The 22,420-nt window shown below is 45.0% G+C and overlaps 1 protein-coding gene across 1 annotated transcript; it reads right to left on the bottom strand.

Moving 5' to 3' along the window:
• Positions 1-1,796: 1,796 nt before the first annotated feature.
• Positions 1,797-19,891, bottom strand: LOC119444102 (uncharacterized). Its single transcript, XM_049664831.1, has 8 exons — positions 19,711-19,891; positions 16,311-16,436; positions 13,601-13,681; positions 11,423-11,506; positions 8,646-8,743; positions 6,098-6,354; positions 4,945-5,079; positions 1,797-2,150 (listed from the first exon to the last, which is right to left on the bottom strand). Exons 1-8 carry the CDS (start codon positions 19,881-19,883, stop codon positions 1,992-1,994), a joined length of 1,113 nt encoding a protein of 370 aa, XP_049520788.1. The 5' UTR covers positions 19,884-19,891; the 3' UTR covers positions 1,797-1,991.
• Positions 19,892-22,420: the final 2,529 nt, after the last annotated feature.

Below are 22,420 nucleotides of genomic sequence, written 5' to 3'. Positions count from 1 at the left end.
AGCGACTCCACAATGACAAATAACTAACATTGCTTCCGTGGGTCCATTTTAAGCGAAGCTTTGTAGGCTCACAAGTGTCGGCGGTGGTGGTGGTGGTGGTGTCACGCTGAAAAGTGGTCCGATCCTGGTGATAGTGTAGAAAGGGTCCAAGCTGAACTGGCACATACAAGGGACAAAAAAGAAAGAGAGAGAGAGAGCGAAAGAAAGAGAGAAATAGATAGAAAGAGAGAGAAAGAAAATCACCACGAAGGTCAGGTACACACACAAGCTTTACTTACCCCCATTCTCTCGACAGGGGAAGGGCTGGTGATTTGTTGATACAAAATTTACCTTTGTCGGCGCTGTGCCTTTACTCTGCGGTGTTCGTTTGCTAGACAAGACTCCGTCAGACACCCAAGATCACTTCGCAAGGCTAGTATTTTAAATATTCTTACTACGGAACAAAATGTTTCGCCTAAATGATCAAAACTGCAATAATAAAGTCTGGCGCATAAGTAAATTTCAAGCATAATTAACTAAGAGATAACACTACTCTCATAATGAGAGATAGAGAGAGGGATTAAGTGCTGGCTTTATAGGCCTACTGGGGAAGTGGGCAATGGGCAAGTAGCTAAGTGTGGCTCAATATGGGAGCTTCGCACGCGAAGCCTCATACTGAGTTAAGTGTCTTTATGGCGCCAACCTATTGTCGGACGCACGTGGTCGGACCTATACTCCTCAAACGATGCCACCTCCTTAGGGTGGTACATACACGTAATGTATCGAGTCCTTCACATTTCCACAAAGGGGATGGGCATGTTTTCTTTTCTTCGGGGGGATTTGCTGCAATGCATATAGAGAATAAAAGAAAAAGTCAAATAAAAGCTTCCAACTCTGCGTCATGCAGTAACTACAGCAGTGTGTCTGCGAAATTATTGATGTTACCTCATGGAGCATGCACAGCATATCTCTTGCTGCAGCCGCCACTGGCATAAGGTGATGATCGCCCCTTGCGACACCTTCGTTTGGTTGATACAAATTTATATTTGCACACAATGATTTGATAAAAAAAGTAATTTATTATTATAAATGTATCTGATCCGCTTAGTCTTTGAACACCACCACCAAAGCTCGAGCACTCGCACTTTATATAGGCTTACTTTAGGTTCACAGTAACTTCCGCGCCCATTTCCTGGTCGCTTGTGAGCAACCTTCTTACCTGGATCGAAAATTTTCTAAACAGCGCTGCTCCAGCTTTTTTCTCTTTCCTATTCATTTAAACGACTAAACGCAGCCAAACAATAATGCAGAGTGCGATTCTTTGTGTAATGATTATGATGTGAACGATTTTTTGTTTATGTTGGCTCAAAGGCCTATTGGGTGAACCTAAAATACCTTTTGGTGAACCTAATAGAGCTGGTTAAACCAAAACATCGCCGGTGAAAGGGGACGGTATATGGATGTCATCAGAATGACGCACGTTGTCAGGAAATGCTAGTGGAGAGTATGGAAATGGACGTGAATTGACTTGATTGCTAATAAGCGGCGTTGCAGGAAACATACCATTGTAGAAAAATATATGTAGAGAAAGCAGCGGTACGCATGTGTGCCGCTAGAATGCAAATTATACATTTAATTAAGAAACTCTTAAAAAAAGAGCAGCAAAGAACGATGGCATTCCTTAGAATTCGCAGAGCACGTCCATTTTCGCGAATCATATAAAGCAGAGCATTGTTTCGCGTTCACAATGACCAGCGCATCTGCCGGAAAAAAAAATATCACATAGCGCATATGTAGGCATACATAATGGTCCGGCATATTCGCGCTGCAAAAGGGAGCCTCGGTGACAATCGACGTCATCCAAGCGCCACCACGACGAAAGTGAAGACGAACTTGCGCAGATGTCCTTGTAAACATCTACAGTTCTTTTTGCACAAGGAAGCCAACTTCAAAGTACTGGTAGCACGTCGATTCGCCTGGGGCTTCTTAGCCAGGGGAAATAGAATGGCGGTCTATGCACACGGCCCGGGATTTAAGACTGCCACGGACAGGTTAATGGGGTGCGACGGGATGGACGGGTCGTTCCACCTGAAGAAGTAGCTGCCCGTCGTGTTGACCGACAGCAGCACCATCGCCAACAAGATGGACTTGCCGGCCAAGCCTACAAATGCCTGCAAGACAAGACGGACAGGATTTTTTTTTTTACAATTATTGTCGAAGGGACGATAAAATAAAAAGGAGATTCACATTGGTATAGAATAATTGTAGGGCTTAGCGTCCCAAAGCAGCACGCCGGTTATTAGAGACCTAAGCATCTTCGCACGGAAAGACAGGGATGTTAGCCAGTTCTCAGACCGGCTAACCATGTAAAAGCACATCCTGTTATGTTTTAGTCCTCGGTGCACAAAATACCCGGTTGTCACTTTCATTTTCAGACCATTGGGGGCTCGTGCGAAAATATCCTTTCACGTCATAAAGTACGAAACGAAGGTGTTGCTACTAAATAATAATAATAATAATAATAATAATAATAATAATAATAATAATAATAATAATAATAATAATAATAAAAAAAGTCATGGGATGCAGATCGAGGAACAGAGAGTTTTAGCATGAACGTGAGACGGCAGCTGCATCGCTGCACGTGAACGGACTCTATCCTCTGATGTGTGTCTGTTTCTTTTTTTTTTTTTTACAGCAGCGAGCTACAAAATTTTTTTTTGTGTAACAAAAGAGCTACCGTACGCCAACGCGTTTGCACCAGCAACTTCTGTGCAGAACTTGATTGTTGCACGAATGATTGTGTGTGTTGTAGTTACTCAGCATCAAAAGATGGCACCACCAGCATTGCGGCTCACGTCTGCGTCTTCGGTATTCGGATATTACAAAAAAAAAAAAAAAAAATCGAGACACTACGGGCACGCTAACACGCATCAAAGTTCTAACCACATTAATTGGGTTTCAGAATCAGCCTTGATGTCATATAATAATTGTCTGCTTTGCTCAGGCTTTCTTTTGCCTACCAGAATGACTTACTGCGCGGTAATTCGGCATAGCTAACTCTAAGCCTGTAAGAAGCAGCGCGAGCGTGAAAGAAGTGAGCTCTCGTGTTTGTCCTTTCGCTAACCCTTTCCGCACTTCGGTGCTCCGAGCTGTAAATCACGCCATGAACGTAGGCCAACTCTCCCAAATTGCCATTCGTATATGTATTAAAGCGAAGAGCGCACCTTGGCTTTCCCGCCACTTTCCGTGGTGCTCGGATTTCACTGCCGATACAAAGGCGCCCATGTGAAAGGGGCACGCTATCGTGCAACCTAGCTGCGGGGCACGTTCGATGTCCGACGTCAACCACACTTTGAGACGCACGTGCTGTCGCGGTAGCATACGTTACTGCGATAATTACTAGACTGCTCTATAGCTATGTGGAACTCTATAGCTGGCGCTGCGGTCGTTCGGCTGCCATGGGAACGATGGTTGGTACATGGATTTGATTGATATTCGTGCTTGTGCCTTCAGAAATTCTTGTGACTTTAATTACTAGGCATTATCTGCCATCATTTGATCTAAACTTCACAGAAATCATATTTTTTTTCTGAACACACAAGCTCACGGCAACTCCATAATCACCTGCAAGATGTCGCTATTATAGCGCGATATTTTGCTGAATGTGATCAGTTTGCAAAGCCACGAAGCCGTATGAAGCAAGAAGAATGAAGTTTAGCCAAATCCATGTACTAACCACGGGGTGCCTATTCTGTACATTGTCAAATTCCACCATGTTGTCGAAACTGGTAATAGCGGCATTTTGAGCCAATCAGAGAGGACCTCGGCAATCCTTGATTGGCTCAAAATGCCACCACAACTAAACTCGACATCATGGCGGAACTTGACAAGTGTTCAGAATAAGCACCCCATGAATTCCATGCAGGCTAAGTCGCCGTGCTTGCAATTCCCGTAGACACTATAGCGACAGAGTTCCCCCTGGTGAATGTTGTGTGAAACTCTATGCGCACGAGAGCTTTGGGACGTCTGAAGGTTTAGGTGCTGTGGTGGAGCGCTCGGGAAGGACAGCTCTCCGCTTCTCCCGCCACCCACTTTCCCTGTGGCGGCTGTGGGAGAGGAGGAGGGCAGTCGCCTTCCACGCCGGCGCTCGCACCGCTCGAGACAAAAGACATATGACGAATCGGTTTTTATGTATATATAGCCGACTATATACTACCGCTACAGATGTGCTGTTTAACGGTTATGTTCTCTACAGAATTACGCGGCGAAACAAAATAATGTCATCTAAATACCCTCACTGCAACGAATACACGCCTTCCTAGGCACCGTTACTTATTAAAGCGGATAGCTTTTTAAAGGGTTCGGGTATTCGCTCACGTTTACAATCATTCGTCAATCGGCTCTGGACATTTTTTTAATTAGGACTACTTATTGGGCAAGTTGGTAACGATCCACCTTCAACAGCACCCCTTACGACAAGGACAAGCAAAGGGAACACAGGAAATGTGCTTGACCTGTCGCAAGCTGGTGGCGTTAAAGATGGATCGTATAAATATTGAAGTTTATGCATCACTGGAACGCTGGAGACGTAGCAACCTCCTGGAGAGCTTTGTTCAAAGACAAAGCAGTGGCGAATATTTTCGGATTCTGTTCTCTCCTCGGGGAATGGAAAACAAAGGAACTGCTATGCATTACGATACTGTTAATATTGAGGACTTCGTTCCAGTAACATATAATCTATCGTTGCAATAATAGTTATCTACGCTGTGGTTGAACTCTTTGCTACAAGGTGGCACCACCAGCTGTGCTGTTCAAGTCTGGGTCTCCGGCATTCAATTATTTCGTAAATGGAAATAAGAATACGAACAGGCTCTCTTATAACGATCTTTTAACGTTGAAAGCAGAGGTAAAATGGCAACGGTATAGACACGATACAGCGTCCACAGGTTAGTGCGCACTTACCAGCTGCTGCATGGAAATGTTGCACGCACCATGCAGCAAGGCGAGCGGCAGTGACACCGGACTCAGCATGTTGCTGGACAGCGCCACGGACACCGGAACTAAGTAGTACAGCAGGCGCGTGCTTGACTCCGAGGCCTGCGATTATGGAGATCGTTAAGCTTCTGCAGCGAAATCTGTATGCCACATTCAGGTAAGAAAGGATGTAGCGTAAAACAAAGTCAGGATACATACACATATTGCTAAGCTAAAAGCAGGTTGCCGGGAATATAAAAACGAAATTAAAGGGACACTAATGAGGAAAAATAAATCAATTTAGACATAAAATTTTTTAAATACTATACATTTCTTTGTTAATTTTGTGGTCAGAGGCAAAATATTATAAGAGAACATTAAATTTAAAGCCTAATTTTTCTGATTGCGCACCGAAACCACAGCTCAAGTAGGTCAGTGTGATGTCACTGATTGCAAAATTCACTACTTATTTTTTCTTTTTTTCGTATTTGGGCTATTGTTCAAACTTGCTGAATGTGGTTTTTGGCTCTTATAGAATAGAATGTAGCCAATCTTTGTGATTAAGAATTAACTATGCCTGCGCAGACGTTGTCAAAATCTATGACGTCAAGGCAAGCTGGTGCGAAAAGTTGAAGGCATTCGCCACCAGTTCTTTCTTTCTTTTTGCGTAACTTCTGGCTTAGCAGACCTCTTTTCACGGTAAGAGTGTATTTCTGTGCGGTATTGTAGATGGGTCATTTAAACTAACACAGTTCAAGTTATTTTTTATCTTTAGTTTCATTTTAACGCAAATAGGAGTGAAGTGTGCTTTTGCCACCGCTTGCCTTCTTTTGCTCAGGTCAGTTTACGTGGTCGTTGCGCACGTGCGCGGTCACGTTGGCCAATAACTGTAGGAAAGGCACACAAGTGTGGGCAGTGGCGTAAGAATCAATCGCTAGACTTTTGCGCAAGTCGGGTGAATTGCCCCAAGCCATGCCAATATACACCCAAGGTAGGACCAATATATGGCCTCTTTATACGACGGGGCGTATACAGTGGCCTTGCAGTATGTGCTTGTGGATTGCTTTGCCAGTGACATTATTTGTTTCCTCTGCGCAGACGAAAGCGTTCGATAGCTAAGAAGACCGGTTAATTAACGCACGATGGTGACGATTATGGGCATCAGGAGTCGACACAGCGGCGCCACGCCCACGGCCTCGGCAAGCACGCTAGAGAGGCCGGTGAGCAGCAACTGGTTGGTGACGCGCGAGTTGTTGCGCCAGAAGCTTCGGCTCACCAGCTCGAACAGGCGCTCCACCAGCCGGCCTTCCTGCACACACAGAGAGGGAGGACGCAAAGAGAACAGCGAACAAACATGGTCACTTCGATGTTCGTTTAGTCGGTTGCAAGGTGATGCGTCTTGACGTGACATGTGAACAAGGCGTTACACGGGACAGTTGCTCAATGTTTAGGGGGCGGGGCGCTGGCGCAATGAGTGTGTATATAGACCATGGAGGACGGAAAAAAAAAACTTGGAGGGAGCGTCAAGTGACAACCTTGAAGCCTACAGTCATAAAAACTATAAAGGAAACGCTCATGGGTAATAGGCCCTCACCACTGTTGTGATCGGTCGTTTACCCCGCCCACACTGTCACGTGCGCGCCGGACACGGGGTCACTGTGCTTTCCTCCTCCCCTGTTTGTGCACAGTGATGTGGGTGTGCTTGGGATAAAGCTCTCTTCGGAGAGAATGTGCTACCAATCTTCGGATTGGTGGGACATGGTGACATCCGTCTGCTGACGCCGGATTGGGGGAAGGCGGCTAGACAAAGACAACGAAGGGGTTAAAGGAGGGTACGGACGCTTGGTGAAAAGATCGACAGCTTGAAATTGAACGCGAACCTCTTACTTTCTGTATTCTTTAAAAACTTGTAAATATGTAATACAAATGTGTATATTTAAACGTCTTGGGTGTCGGGCCCAGCCCCACGCTCCCTTACTCCTCCTGTGGAATGGATAACACAAATCGGTGGACTCCCAGTCGCAACACCACGCTATAGGTAAGCGGTGACTTCTAGCCGCTGAGTTCTAGGAGAGTATGGGGGAGAGCAGAGCGGAGAGTGGGTGGCGAGGACCGACCATGACTATAGTCTATAGGGCATCGCTAAAAACTATACCACCACGAACCAAATAATGCTTGAAAGGCGTATTTCCCAAAAGTCAACGCGCAGGCGGGCCCCCAAGGAAAAGAGGCGTAGTATCAGAGGAGGTTGGCTTGTCGAAGTTAGCTGATGACGTCATGCTCCCTCGTAGCGTTTTTCCTTCCTCCATTTACATAGGCCACCGAGACGCAATGACACGTACGAAATGCGGAAGAACGGTGGCACTCGACGAACACACACGCACACAGAGTGAAGTTTAGCGAATAAAGGAGCTGCACATAGAGATCCACGCATGCGCAGCAATGACAAAGGCACGCATTCGGCCTAGAATCACTGCTCAATACTTGCGCTTATCTCCTATACACATTTCGTAACATGCGTTCACGTTTACCTGCCTAAAGACGTTCCGAAAGGTATGCCTAAAGACATATCTAAAGACACAGAGCTTAGTACGTCCAACTGAAGAGAAATATATCGCAAATTCAAACATCCACTTAGAAAGGAGGACAGTACCGGCGCTTTATAGTAGTTTGAGTTCGCACAATATTGTGTTATTTTATTCTTGGCAACTTGTTCGAATATCCCCGCCAAAAGCCTTGTGATATGCCTTTAAACGGCTGTCTTGTAGGACAATATATGACCCACCGAGTGTATAAGTTGCCGCTTTGCATTTGTACGGTTTGCCCAACGTGCCTTACATCTGAATGCAGCGTGACCCTTGTTTACTTACGCCCTAACGCCACCTTATAACTTTCTTAACGCTGCTTGGTGCTTGCGTAAAGACAACCCACGTATTTTCTTATATCTTCATTAAAATATTACAGGAGTGAAATTCGGCATATGGTGTTTGAACGATTGCCAGAAGGCCAGAATAATGGATCGGCATTTCTAAACTCTTTGGACACCTTTGCGACTTTCGCCATTCTAGAAGTTAATTTCTGATCGTTTTTCTGCGCACTCATCATATTTTGTAGGATTTAACCAGCGCTACTGACCATTCGAAAGCTTCAAAACATTCCAGGACAAGAAATCAGTGTAATTTATCCCCAGTGTAGAAGCTACATAAAGGTTAACACTGTGCTACAAATGCAATCTCGTCGGCGTCCTAGCTGATGTCGCCGCCCTGGGACAATTGCTGTTTAAAACTGTATTTTGGTCTTTTGTTGAACCCTGCCTTCATACCACCTATTGTTGCACAATTTTTGTGTGTTGACCTCGTCTCTTGAGGAACGTTGATGTTCGGCCTTGTTGATAAGAGATACTTGGGAATTCTTGAGAGTGATATGCCTGTGTATAAATTTGTGCTCATGTACCGAATAAAGCCAGCTAGTTGTTGAAGCTATAGCCCTCGTGCGTGTCCACCACTCGCTTTTAACTGCGCTTAAACATTCCTAAGCCTGACCTCGTTTCTATTCCATGGTTTCATTATCAACCTATCTGTTCAGCTGATATCAACCAACAAATTCAGCTGATAGCGCGTCCCGTACCACGGTAAGGTGTGTGATGAGCTGCGCGCCACCGAGGACGCAGATGACGCCCCAGGGCATACTTTCGAACAGATGGTGTCGCTCGAAGGCGTGGCGATCGCCGAACTGCTGCGACACACTGGATGCTACCACGACCAGCGTCGCCAGGGTCCACACAGGCCTTTCCAGGTAAGAAAAGCAGGTCATTGTCGGAGGCCGTTACGGTGGGGAGAAATCAACAAACAAACAATCAAGGAAACAAGCAAATTGCAAAATAAATTAAACGGCAAGAGTATGGATGAATGGCGACGCTATGTTAATATTCTGTTAACAGATTCTTGTGACGTCAGAGACCCTGGCAGGTACAGGCTCTAAATACAGTTAACTGATCGTTACAAGAAGTCTAAAGTAGTTCTTGAGAAAAAGAAGAAAAAAAACAGTGCAACGCGGTTCTTCAGGAACTGCAGAACCCAGATAGGAATAAGAGCTCATAGCCGAGGGCACTAACTTCCGCGCGCGCTCTTCATATGCAAGGACAAAACCGAGACGACGCAAGTGGCTGCTCAGCAAACAAAGCTTCAGTCGGTTTTTGCTGAACGCGACAAAATATTGTCGCAAAATAAGAAGGAATCATAAAGAAGCGAGAAAAGAGAGCTCAGCGATACGTACAGTACTTCATCAATAATATTGCTCTGTACAAAAATGCAAACGTGCTCGGTGACGTGCTATACTACTCTTCGCATGGCCCGATGTAGCCAGCAAACCGGAGTGAGAGCGATAACGTCGCGATTTCTCGATCCGACGTGAGCACTTTCTTTGTCATGGCCTCACGGCAGATAGACCTCCTTTGGACTCATATCCTAGTAAATTATTTAGGTTGCTCTCATGCTTGTTAGTATTTTCGGGGCGTTTCGAGGTCCAGGAGCTTCAGTTTAAGGCGAAAAAAAGTCAGAAACGTTATGTCATTACTCCCTAAACAAAGAAAACACAAACATCGTAGATGACGGTTGTGCGGACAATTCAATCCCTAAACGGTGTACAATTTTGAAGAGTATTCCACGTTACACGTTGCGATCTGGTACCAGTTGCGTACCGTTGCCGGAGGCTGTGATCATTGTCTTGTAAACGTACGAAACAGAGTTTACAAGAAAAATACTTCTGTAAATACTCTACCTTCTGAACCATGCGCGACAATTATCAGCGATATATTTCCTAGACAGACTCAAGATATTGTTAAGGTGTAGATTATTTGCAGAGCAGCATGTGATGGTACGATATGAGGTGCGGCAAAACAGCGGACCAGGTGAAAACTAGATGGAGGCCTCGCTTGAAAACGAGCCTTTATTCATCGTCTTCTCCCGCTAGCAATGCCTTCGGCATAGTGGCAAGGACGACATCATCCCAATATACCTTAGCAAAGTGCTTGAGCGGTGTTATTGCCCACCACGTCGCAAGTTTAAGAGACAAATGCAACAAACTTTCATTTTGGCTGAATTGGTTATAAGTGAGTAGTGTATGCTGTTCAAACAATCTTGGTAGAACAGCAGGGATGGTGAATGTCTAATTTTATTATTAGCAGCTATATAAATGGACACCTGTGTAGACGGTGCGTGTACGTCGCCTCCAAGATTATTTATCGCGCCGCGGGTGGTGTACGATCTGGGAGGCACTCGAAGGTCGTGTCGAGGAAAGCAACGCGTCCTTGGTTACGCGTGAGTCACTTCGGGTGCGCGGTAACGGCGGCGGCTTTATATCTGCGCAATATGAAGTATATAGGCTGTTCTGCGTGGTCCGAAATTTCGTCGTAGTTGACCATTTTGAGCCACCAGCTCTACCGTGCTGGCCGCCATTCCCAACAGAACTGTTAAGTCCGCCCTTGTTGAGCCCGCATCCATTGTTGTTCATTCTTGCCAGTATTGACGCAGGTCTACTTTTACGCTTTACAAGAAGTTGAGCTTGCCATGGTTGCTATTTGCTGCATGACATGTTTACTGCTAAAGAAAGATGAGGACGGCGACAGTAACATGAACTGACGGCAGTGGGAGGCGTATTTACAAGGAAATTACGATTCAGGTAACAGCAAAGACGAGACTGCACGTGAACTATCATAAAAAGAACACAGGTTCAGGCTACATCAGTGGCACTTCCATTAGAGTGAACGAGAAGGAGGGGAAATGATTGGCCAGAGTTTTTTTTTTAGCCACAACCACATGAAGCCAATAGATAATGAAGACAAGGAAAGCACAGGGGGGACTATATGTAGTTTTTATTTGAAGCGGAAAATGATAAGCTAAAGGGAAATGAAAGTGAATGAAAGAACAACTTGACGCCGGTTGGAGCCGAACCCACAACCTCTGCATTACGCGTGGTTTTTCTTGGTCCTTCTCTTACTGTAAACATGATTGCCATACCACTATTACTAAGATAGCTTCGATTACAAGTTTTGGAACGCATCCTTGAGATTTTCGAAAACGTGATTACGTTTTCCTAATCGCAAACTTGGGGCAGGCAAAGTTTCCAGTCGCTTCCAAGTGGGCTGTTCAGGCACCGTCTTGACATCGATGCTGTCTGTCTTCGCGAAACTGCCTTCTTTGAGGTCTTCGATCGTCACAGTTGAAATGAATTATATAAAATGGCCTCTGTCCTCTCGGCTGGTGTTGTAACAGGCCCTTAACGACTTTTGAACCGTTACTGCAGAAATCCACATACAAACTAACGCCACCTTGGGCCGTTGATGTGCTGGAACCTTTGGGATCGAAATGGTGCTCTAACCATGGCTACATTGTTCGCCGTGAACACTGGGAAACTAAGGGATAAAACAAACAGGATTGCGTCCTGTATCAAGGAAGGGCGGACTCACGTTGCGTGCAGATTCAGGACCTCTACATAGGCGAGAATGACACTGTACGTGGCGAGGTAGATGAGGAACAGGTACTTTCCCTTCCTGCGCCAAGATAACAGGCAGGGTGGAGCACTACATCAGCCGTGTTGGCGAGAATCCAAAATGGCACACTGCATCGGCTATCGCGTTGCACTAAAGGGACACTGAAGAGAAACGCTTAATCAGTATAGACTGATAAAAGCTTTATTTCAAAACTCTATCTTCGTGAATTTTGTGCTATATAGGCAGATTGTTAAGAGTAAAAATGAAGGTCTAATTTCGCTTTTCAGATGTCGCGCCGAAACGCCACCACGTTCACGTGAGTGTGACCTCGCACATTTACAAGTATTTTTTCTTACTTTAACCGTTGTGGCTTAGCAAATGTTCTTGGACAGTTTTGTAAGCGTTAAAAGTAAAAGATTTGTCCTTGGCTTTTTGAAAACACCATGTAGTTCATTTTTACCGATCGGAAAATTAACTAGGCCCTGGCAGACGGCGTCAAAATATGTGACGTCACAGCGAGCTGGCGCGGAAAGTTCGCGGCGGCGACGCCACCTGCCTTTCTTCTTTGCATCTTTTCTCACTTTGCACATTGTACGGGTGGTTTTCTTGGTATTGTGGAAGAGAAATTTACTAACAGAAGTAAACTAATTTGTCTCTTTAATGCCCCTTGAATGTTTTTTGAAGCGCGACGACAGAGACAGGAGGTTAGACAACGTAAATAAAGCAGGGCAAGCACTTAATGTTTTATTCACGTCTTCTACCCTCCTGTCTGTCATCGCGCTTCAATACACCGCAACATGAACATCGGGCAACTTACTCGAACTGCCATCTAGCACATCATATAGGGTTGGATGCCCCAGCGTTCACAATGTACTAATAATGGAATGCTCGAATAACTAAATTTTTGAATGGCAGCGGACAACAATAACCTAGAAATACGGGCGTCGAATTTCGAACCAAATATTCTGCTGCTTCTAAAAAAGAAATAAATAAAAAATAAACATGAAGAGGAAAAGCAACAGGAGAGAAAAGCTAATTCCTTTTCTTTCTTTCTAAAGGCGGAACGCTATTTGAAAGTTTTCTTAGCTGGGCTGAAGCAAAACACTAGAGGTCAGAACTATGTCAAGTTGAATTTACAAAATGCAACTTGCATGGTAGGCATATTTCATTGACTGCTTCACTTCCGTAAATACTTTTTCCATTTCGTTGATGCATAATTTACGGGAATGCTACAGACGGCAGTCAAATAACTGCGCAAAACGATCAGTAGATAAACTGTCGATGCAAAATTTATAAACTACAAGCAGTGTAGAGAAAAGTTTTTAAAAGCACTCTATAGAGAAAAGGAGAGAAACATCCTTAGGCATGGTGAAGACTGGTTGAATGAGTTGTGATGGTTGTTTTCACGGGATGCTTTACAGAATACTTGAATTTAGTCTGGGACAAGCAGGATTCTATTTCTGGAGTTGGACTGCTATAAGAGATTAACATTATTTAGGCAAGATATTATAATCTATACCAACTAATCACTACTATTTCGCTAATTACATTTAAATTATTTACTTAACGTACACGTTGAAATTTACGAATCGTAGCCGGTGAGTTCGCAAGGAATCTCCACTTGGAACGAGTAGTGAGAATATTATATGTTTCGAAATATGCATCTCTTAAATGTGCGACGAAATACTTTGGTGTTTAAGTTATTTCTGAGCTTCGATGCATGAAAAGCATTTTGTTAAATAAGGTAAGTGAAACCACAGTGCATTTTAACCGCATGATTCATGGCGCTTATGTCAAAACTGGTGCTAGTTTCTAAATTTGTTCCAAATGAACATGCCTTGAAACTCACTGGCTTCAAATCGTAAGTCAGAATATGTACCTTAAACTAATTAGTTAGCAAGTCGATTAGTGAAATTATGTTCAAAATCAGTTATGCATTACTATTTATAATGCCAGCAATGTCCCCGCTTTCGTGTAAGTAGATGCGTGCGACATGCCACAGGTGAATACTTTTTTTTTTAGTGCTGAAAAAAAAAACACCGTGTATGACACCAAAGATTCAGTACGACTTCTGACCAGGCGTCGCTTGTGTTTTGACCATACTACGTAAGAGGTTAACGAAATACAGTAAGATCAAACCACGCTGGTACGTACTTGGGATGACGAAAGGTCGCGCGATGGCCGTGCGAGGCGTGGTCGTTTGCGTGATCATCGGGCGTGTGCCACCCATTCTCGCTGCAATGCAACGCGACAGAGGGATACGATAGAGAATTATCATCAGCTGGTACCACTGACGGCAACAGTCGTTAACGAAATTCTCAATCGTAGAGAATGACTGACCGTAGATCGTTTGGCAATATGGCCTTAGCGCGATATCAGACGCTGTGGATCAGAGAAAAGGCACTCTTCCCTGATCAAAAATTAATTTTGACAATCTAGATATTGTCGATAGACTTCTTGTAGAATGCTCTAAATTCTGTTAGACTCGTTCTTCTGGCTATATCTCTGTGCTGCCACTCCTTGGACGTAATATCGCACATCGTCTTCAAACCCTTTCAAAGTTAACTCGGCAGCGATTACTTAAAATTTCAACTTGAATGTAAGTTAGGATGCTAACGGAAATGCATGGAAGTCGTTTAAGCATGTTCTTGCCATTAGAATTTATGAAAGTCGGCACGAATCCAATTAAGATTGTTGTGACGTCAGAGACGATAAAAAGCAGCCGTGAAGTGCGTTTCGAAAACAACGAGTTCACACGAAAATCTAGGATGCTGCATCAGCATGTCAACATATACCACGCACGATGTTACACCTTGAATTCTGTGCTGAGATCAGGAAAAAGAGGTTTTTATTTTTGCTCGCATATTACAGTCATGAGTGCGTGTTAGCACACCTGTACATACGTGTATATAGATCTGTGTGCATTGCTTGTGCATATGGTATGTATCTGCATGTGTGTATATATGTATAAATGCGAAATTGTATGTGTGTATAAGTATGTATGTATTTGTGTAATTTTTATACTAGATTTTTCCTTTTGTTGAAAGTGCATTTTGTTTCCAATATTACTTTGTTGCAAGTGTCGCATTTTTCGTGATGCTTCTGCAATCCTCTGCTGTCAAACGTATAAGGAGGCGGGACCCTCGTCAAGCTGTACCCCAGCTTTTAGTCCTGTCTCCTCCTTTTTCAATGTGAAAAGAAATAAAAACCATTCATTAATTGATTGATTTATTGATTTATTCATTTATGACAACGAACGCGAGGAGATGGTTACTTTCTCCTCGTACATGGACATGTAGATGGTCATGTGCCTTCAACGTCAAACCGGAGTGGTATTTAAAAATAGTTGTTTATCATATTGTCAGTTAATGATAAACCGACTTGAAAAGCGATTATGTATGTCCCTAAGCTGTCATCGGGTTTGAGCAGGATATAAAATCTATGCGCCGTCTATAAACCAAATTTTGTTCTAGTGCGGCCCATATAGACTTCCGAACAGATTGCGGAAAATTTATAGATGCAAGTCGAAAGAAAGCGTGAGACCATAAGTCAATAGGTCATCAGAAGATCAATCAATCAATGAACCAATCAATCAATCAATATTTATTAGTGACATAATAAGAGAATACAATTTAGGCAAATATGCAGAAGGAGGTCCCAAGGTTACAAACTACAGAAAACCACAGGGGGGGGGGGGAACTCCTATTTTAATACAGTCTAAAACTGATAAAGTTAACATGAAATAAAAACAAATTCAAAATGTTGCTCGTAACGGAGATGGCATCAAATGCTTCAGTGATTACCTAGAAATCAACATGAAACACACATAATTAGCAAAGTTAGCCGAACGCAACAGTTACATATTGAATGGAAACATTTTTAGCTTTCGCCTAAATACATAAATGGGCAATATTTCTTTCAGTTCAGATGTTAGTGAATTCCATAATGAAATGAATCTGAAAATAATGCTCGTTTTTCCGTAATTTGTACGTATTTTAGGGCGCAGGAGGTTATTATGAAGCTCAAATCTAGTTCTGTTGGGATTAGATTACATGACGGCAGGAAAAATGTCGATTATGAGCATGCGATGAAAAACCTTAAAAAACAGAACACACAAGCTGTAAATATACGTATAGTGCATATATAGGTTGTATATTAAGCTGGATGAAAATAGAATGTGATGGCGCCAGTCGAGTCAATTTACATATTATGAATTAGATAATTTATAGACTTTACCGAAAACTTATGCACACCTTTTTGAAAGATGCTAAAACAAATTTTGGCGAGGGACGGTCATTCGGACTCGACACGGTCCTACAGATATTTTTAGCAGCTAGAATATAGGTTACCCATACACCCTGACAAAATTAACCGTTGACCGAGCAGGGTGCGCGACCTCGGAGAGCATAGGTACGTTGATAACTTCAGGGGTATAACGCCGTGAGTGGTGACCAACCTCCAAACTACCTAGGATGTGCTAAAGCATTCAACTATTCAGTGTGCAGTCTGTCCATACCACATCGTTTATACTTTACAGCATGTTACGCGTTCAACTTAATTCTACACACTCGTGGTTACTTGAAAGCTGTGCTCTCTCTCTAACGGCGTTGGTATGTTCAACTTACAACAGAAATAAGGCATTGTTGAAGGTGGCAGAACGTTGAACATCTGGGGACGTATTCCCGGATGGTCATTTCCACTTATATCGATTTCAGTGGGCGCTTATTGGCTGGCTGAGCACTACGTCATGAAAAAGCGATAGCATCACCGAAAGTGATCGTTCGAGAATACGTGCGTCGCCTGGATTATAAACATTTTGGAGCCTGCACTATAAACGAAGAAGTGATGGCATTCTTGTACTCACTGGCGCTGCAAGTTTGCCACGTAGAAGTATCCGCAGCAGAATAGTACCACGCCGATGACTCCCGGGAACGTCAGCAGTGCCCACAGCCACAGGTCTAGTTCGGGCGCTTCCCTTTCAGTATGGGTACTGGAAGGGAGGAGATAGGTCGACCAGCTTTGAGGAGGTGTCGTTCGGCCCACTATACTACAAACGCAAGCTCCTGTACTAACCACATCACAAAGTGGCAGGATAGAATCCCAGCCGCTGGGGCTGCTTTAACATGGCACGTGGAACGTAAAACGTTCGCACACTAAGATTGCAGCGCACATTAAGAAATCGCAGGTGGTTAAAAATGGACTCGTTCGTGCATGTCATTTATTCGATATAGGCTTCTGCTCAACACCCACAACTACGGCCTGCTTATCATAACATTTAGATGACCCTTGATGTGCACGAGTTGATATAGACCAGCATTTCCAGCCCCTCTAGGCGGCTACTATTTTCTTGTTATGATAATGATGATGCTGAGGGTACTTCAGGAAAGGTCCGGATGACGGCGGGTCAGAGCGCGTTTACTGTTGTCAGTCGTCTGCGATAGCTGGTCCCTAAAGCGCTCTAGCCGTCTTGTCCTCTCTGAATGCCGGTAAGTGTGCCTTCTTTAATGCGATCACATTTCTGATGACAGAAATATACTACGGAGATAATTTAGCGAGAGCATCCTGCGGCCCCGTCTGCTTCAATGGAGCTGTAGCGTTGTCTTCTTCGCTGCAGTTGCAACGCCGTGCAGTGGCCAACCTTCTTGTGTGAGACCTGCCTAACTATAGACGTATTCTTGAGGCTACAGACACCGCATGAAATATACTAGACGATATCTAGGACGCTGTACTTAATTTTTTTAAATATATGTATCATATTTGTGCCACGCGCAACCGCCATTCATTGTGGTGCACTTTCACCCTGCTTTGTCCTCTCGAACGTTGTGTGCTCATAGCATACGACGATAAGTTTGATCACAATACAATTATATTCTTTGTTTTTGCACGCTGCACGTAGTCCCAAGAAAAGCTCTAGCTCATACGTGTTCACGTAAGACTGACGCGCACCAAGTATGAGCAGCATTTCCCACTGACAACGGACGCATTCAGCAACATAACAAATTGGTTGGCCAGTGCAGTGGGCATGAGATGGAAGCATTACATTTTACATAGCATGTGCAGCCAGTTACAGGGGCATTATTATAAACACAATTTTTTGCGTGTCTATGTACGACATCACTGAAGGGGGCGCCATCTCTGAAAGGAAAGACTGAACATGCTTCTTGCGCAACTGAGTGTGAGCATCGCACAATTACAGCAGTTCAAGCATCCACACATTGCGCGAACACATTCTGCGATCGTCGCGTATGTTTCTGCGCTCGTGCCGAGCGGCGTCCATCGTGCGACGAGCGCGCGGCGCAGACACCTGCTATTACACCCCGGCGCCTCTCCTCCTCTTCCCCGGCGCGCGCTCCGATTGGTCGGCTCCTCTCCCCCTGGCGAGCGGGTCACGTAATCTCTCCGGCTCTTCCTGCGTGACGGCATCGACGGTGCACGCTCGACTAAGAACAGCTCCGCTGGTAATAAATGAGGCGTCGACGCGTATTTCGCCCTGTTCCTGTGCACGCGAGTCTTACGCTTATTTTTCTTTTCGCGTAACGAGAAATGGAATGCGACTCATTCATGTGCATGAAAAACATAGGACATGAAAACCGTGAAGTTCCGTGCAGTCTTGTGTATTCGCCGTAACGGAACAATCGCTGCGCAAATTGCGAAGTCGACACACGCACCCGCGTCTGCTTACCCGTATTTCGTGTGAAAACACCGTTTTGGGTACGGGTTGACGTCCGTGCACTTTTCGTCCGGGAAATGGACCGAGAAGACCATAAATAACGCCGTCGCAGGGTCGTAAACGGAAGTCTTATGCGGTTATCGCAGGCCCGCATTGCGGGTAGGAAAAACGAACACCATCTCGTATTTTATGACAACAAAACGAATAGCCACCCGAGCAAGCTTTCTGGGCAGGAAGTCTTATCTATTTAAAGCCATTGTCCTTTGATGTCGTTTCTCTGGCGTCGCCGGAAAAATTTCAGTGAATAGACTTCATAAAAACACAAGCTTCTTGTGTTTACGTGAACGTCGATTGCTGCGCTCTTGCATGATAAGCTGACACTCGCACCATGTCGTGCTACGAGGCTAAAGAAATCTGGCCAATAGTTTATAATTTCCGACTGGTTCCTGACTCGAAACAACATGAACTTACGCGTGCGTTCTCTAAAGTAGCCGTGACATTGAAGCACCCCATGTGTCACACCATCGCAACTCTTCTAGACGCTGCTGTCATCAACTTTCAGGGCATACAACGTGCGCAATACACGGTGCATCAGGAGAAATTTAACATTCATTAGCACATTCGCAAGCACTCACTGTTCTGATGGAGCTATGGTTTGTAAGCTGAACACATCAAGTAACGAAAACAAACAAACAAACAGACAAAAACGACAAAAAAGGCACACCTTCTTCTTAGTGAAGAAGCGAGGTTTGACAGACGCTGGTTAGCGATTAGGACGTGTTGTCCTAATTGTTACGTGTTCGGCTTGGTGAATTGAGCGGAAGAAAAGAAATAGATAAACAGGAAAGAAAAATCTGGACACGCGAGGATCGAGGATTCAAGTTGTCTACATTCATTATACGTACAGAGACGAGACAAACACGAGGAAGCAAGCCTTGAGAAGCTCCGAATCCCAGGAAAAAGCAAAACACAATAACACATAAATTACTAGAAGTGGCTAGGGTATACGAAGGCGAGAAATCATTCAAGAAGATATCCACGTTTTGTATCCTGACATGCGAATTCTGAAAAATGTGTGCAATATGTTTCCAAATAATTTTTGAGGACTGGCACAAAATAACCTCGCTAGTGGTGATCATCCATTCTGTCTCGTCCTGTTGAACCTCTGTCCCTTCTTGTTTGTCTGCTCTCTTAAGTATGCAGCACAATATACTGAACAGGCATGTTGAATGAGAGTTCTTTGGGCGTCGCCATAATGCCCTCTCGACTGATGTGAATCCGCATGGTCCACGCTTGAAAGCACTGCACCAGTGGCTGCAGGCTTGCTTTATACTCACAACCGTAACGGTCCGAAGGAAAGATGCTCTATCTGTTCCATCGCCCCCCCCCCTCTTCCCCCCTTACAAAGGTCTATACATGCAAAAAGAAATCAGTCCAAAGAACTGCGTTGCTTTTGGGTCCCTATCTGTCTCTCATTGTGCCCAATCTTTCAAGGGAGTTACTGAGCAGAAACGTATTATTTTGAAGCACGTCACAAAAACGACGTCATTGTCTGTCAACTACAAAAATACTAATAAACAAACAGGTTACTCACTGTCCAACCTCTTCCAGCGGCATTTCGATGCGGGACGGCAGTGTCCGGAAGCCGATCACGTTCCCCACCACGGCCATGATGACCGGTCCCACGAGGAAAGCAGTGCGGATCTCTCCGTACTTCCTGCGTTGGCGACGAGACACGACCTTACCACTGGCGTAGATGGAGGCCATTTTCTCTCGCGCAAGCTTCTCTACAGATCTCTCACCGGCAGTGGTGGCTCAGTGATAGCGGCCCACTGCTTTTTCTGGTGAGCACAGCAAAAGGTCGGGTGCTCAACAGAACGAAACACGGCAGAACTTCTTGAGAAAAATGAAGACAAACGGGCAACCAAGTTTGACGCTAAAGAAGACAAGGTCGACGTACTACTTGTTTGCTCAAATGATTCGATTATTAAGTGCGGATGCTTTTAATCTGTATCTTTCTCAGGTTTATTGTTCACTTATTTCGTATGGTAATGGTATCGTATTTCACTCGCAATTACATCGACCCCCATCTGGTCTCATTGGCAGCTCAGCAATGTAGAAATCGCTCGTTGTATTCTTCAGAAGTCATGGCAGCCACGCGTCTGTGTTCGACAACTTTGTTACATAGATAATTCATACACCTTCATGCCTCCTAAAACCACCAGCTTGTTGCAATTTCCGCTGCCCGCTTCACTGCGATGCAGGAAATATACGTTTCCGAGTGCACGTTTTTGTCAAGAATATTTTTACAGTATATTTAGGACATGCCGTATATAAGCAACGTTTTTAGTATTCGCTTGTGTTCACGAACGTGACTCCACTCGACTTCACCTTCATACTGTACATCGATAGGCGAATGAATATTTCCTTCCACTGGCTTGGGTGCGTCAACCGGAGCCGTTCACAGTGCCTATAGCATCCATCCCAGCTCGCGTACCATACTTGAGGGGCACTCAGAAAACCTCAGGTTGTTAAAATCAATCCGAAGTTCAAAACTACGGCGTCTCTCATTGTGACGTCCAACTACGTAATTTTAAAGTTAATCTCTGCAGTTAGTGGGTGCTGTTTCTGAGAATAGTGTCGTTGGTTCGGGCCAGGGGCGTAGCCAGGGGGGGGGGGGGGGTTGGGGGGTTCAACCCCCCCAATTTTTTTGAGCTATTTTTTGAACTATCGCGAGTATTGCTGACAGTACGTTTTAGCACAACTCTTGTCGTAGAGCAAGGGGTGGTTCTTGATCGCGTCGATCACTTTTGGTGCCATGTTCAATTTTACGACCGGATGTTTACATGCTAGTGTAGCTTCCGGTCGAGCAGAACGACTTTCCGCCGCGTTTCCACTTCGCCATGGCGAAAAGATCGGTCCGAGACCGATTTGGCTCGGTCTGCGCGCGAAACGTCTCTTGTTTGCGATTGCGCCCCTACGGAAGGCTGGTAGTTACTGTTGTGTTGTTGAATCCCAAACCAGCAATTACGGAAGGCTGGTAAGTTGCTGTTGTGTTGTGGAATCCCAAACCAGCAATATACACACGAAGGGGTTGATGCCAGCAGTGAAATTCCACCGACTCGCAACAGAATGCACGGAACAGACTGCCGACAAGCATGGAGTACTGCTGTGCGCAGTACAGCGTAAGTAAACTCTTGTTGCAGGCGCTGACTGTTCTCGTCGGAGTTCACGCGCCCTGAGAAATTGATTATGTGCACTATGTATTGAACAAGACCGGAGTTCATTCCTGCATCACTAGTACACCAATCAGTCGAGATTCTGTGAGGTACGAGGCTGCTTCCTGTTCGCGCCGGCGTAAGCGAAGCAGAAATTAGTTGCACGCACTACTTAAAACTGCGTACACATGTCACATCTATGCTGTGCGGTGAAATATTCTGTACAATTCTGAATCTGTTGACGTAAAGGCAAATGACGGCTGCACGCTCGCACACAGCGGAAGACAAAGCGGCCCATGCACTTGCCGCAGGAAATGCAACCCTCTAGTATGAGGGAGCAGGGCGACGAAAGCTTCGAAAAAAAAAAAAGCATGACGCGTTTTTGCGCGTATTGAGGTTTTCTAGCGCAAAGACGCAGCGAACAAGCTATTGCTATGGGAGTAGGTATAGCCTGGTCACACATGCATTTTCACGTGTATAGCCGTCCTTGACTTGTGAAACGCACTTCGCCCCGACGAGGACGACGCCATCTACGCTTAACGGAGATTAACAATTAATGATGTCTTCTCCGATCGGGCGGGTCGTCCAGTGATGCGTTTTCGAAGACTGGTCCATTCAGCGGCGCGATGAGAGACCGTTGCTCCAAACGCCCACTGTACCTGTTGTACTTGCTGTATTTTACTGAGCTTACTTCACTTCTTACTTAATTTCTTCACAAGCACACGCAGACGCGAGAGAGAGGGGGGGGGGGTGTCCCATGTCTTTGATATACATGTATAGAGTCTGCTTAAGCTACCCATATTTATTATCGATCACGTCACGTAGAGGAAAGCAGACGCTTGCCCCCCCCCCCCCCCCCCCCCCCACCCCGAAAAAAATTTCTGGCTACGCCCCTGGTTCGGGCCTTGTCCTGTGCGCCCGTGTTTCGCTGTTCTTGTCCACTTTTCATTGGGGCAGGCAAAGCAATGTTGGCGAATGAGGTCTCTCACATATTTGGTGTAAGAATAGTGTGCAGCCAGTCGGCGTAAACGTTCTGCTATGCTCGGTAGATCGCGTGCACGAATGCCACGCAGATTAACTGACGCG

The sequence above is a fragment of the Dermacentor silvarum genome, chromosome 3 (assembly GCF_013339745.2).
Source record: "Dermacentor silvarum isolate Dsil-2018 chromosome 3, BIME_Dsil_1.4, whole genome shotgun sequence".
Classification (NCBI taxonomy): domain Eukaryota; kingdom Metazoa; phylum Arthropoda; class Arachnida; order Ixodida; family Ixodidae; genus Dermacentor; species Dermacentor silvarum.
This window is presented reverse-complemented; position numbering and strand designations above follow the sequence as displayed.

Bases quoted from the DNA above. Each gene is read 5' to 3' on its own strand.
- LOC119444102 (XM_049664831.1), bottom strand. From the start codon at position 19,883: ATGGCCTCCATCTACGCCAGTGGTAAGGTCGTGTCTCGTCGCCAACGC. The intron at 16,437-19,710 runs GTGAGTAACCTG...CCTCCCTTCCAG, and splicing joins CCGCTGGAAGAGGTTGGACA to TACCCATACTGAAAGGGAAG. The intron at 13,682-16,310 runs GTGAGTACAAGA...GTTGCATTGCAG, and splicing joins GTGGCAAACTTGCAGCGCCA to CGAGAATGGGTGGCACACGC.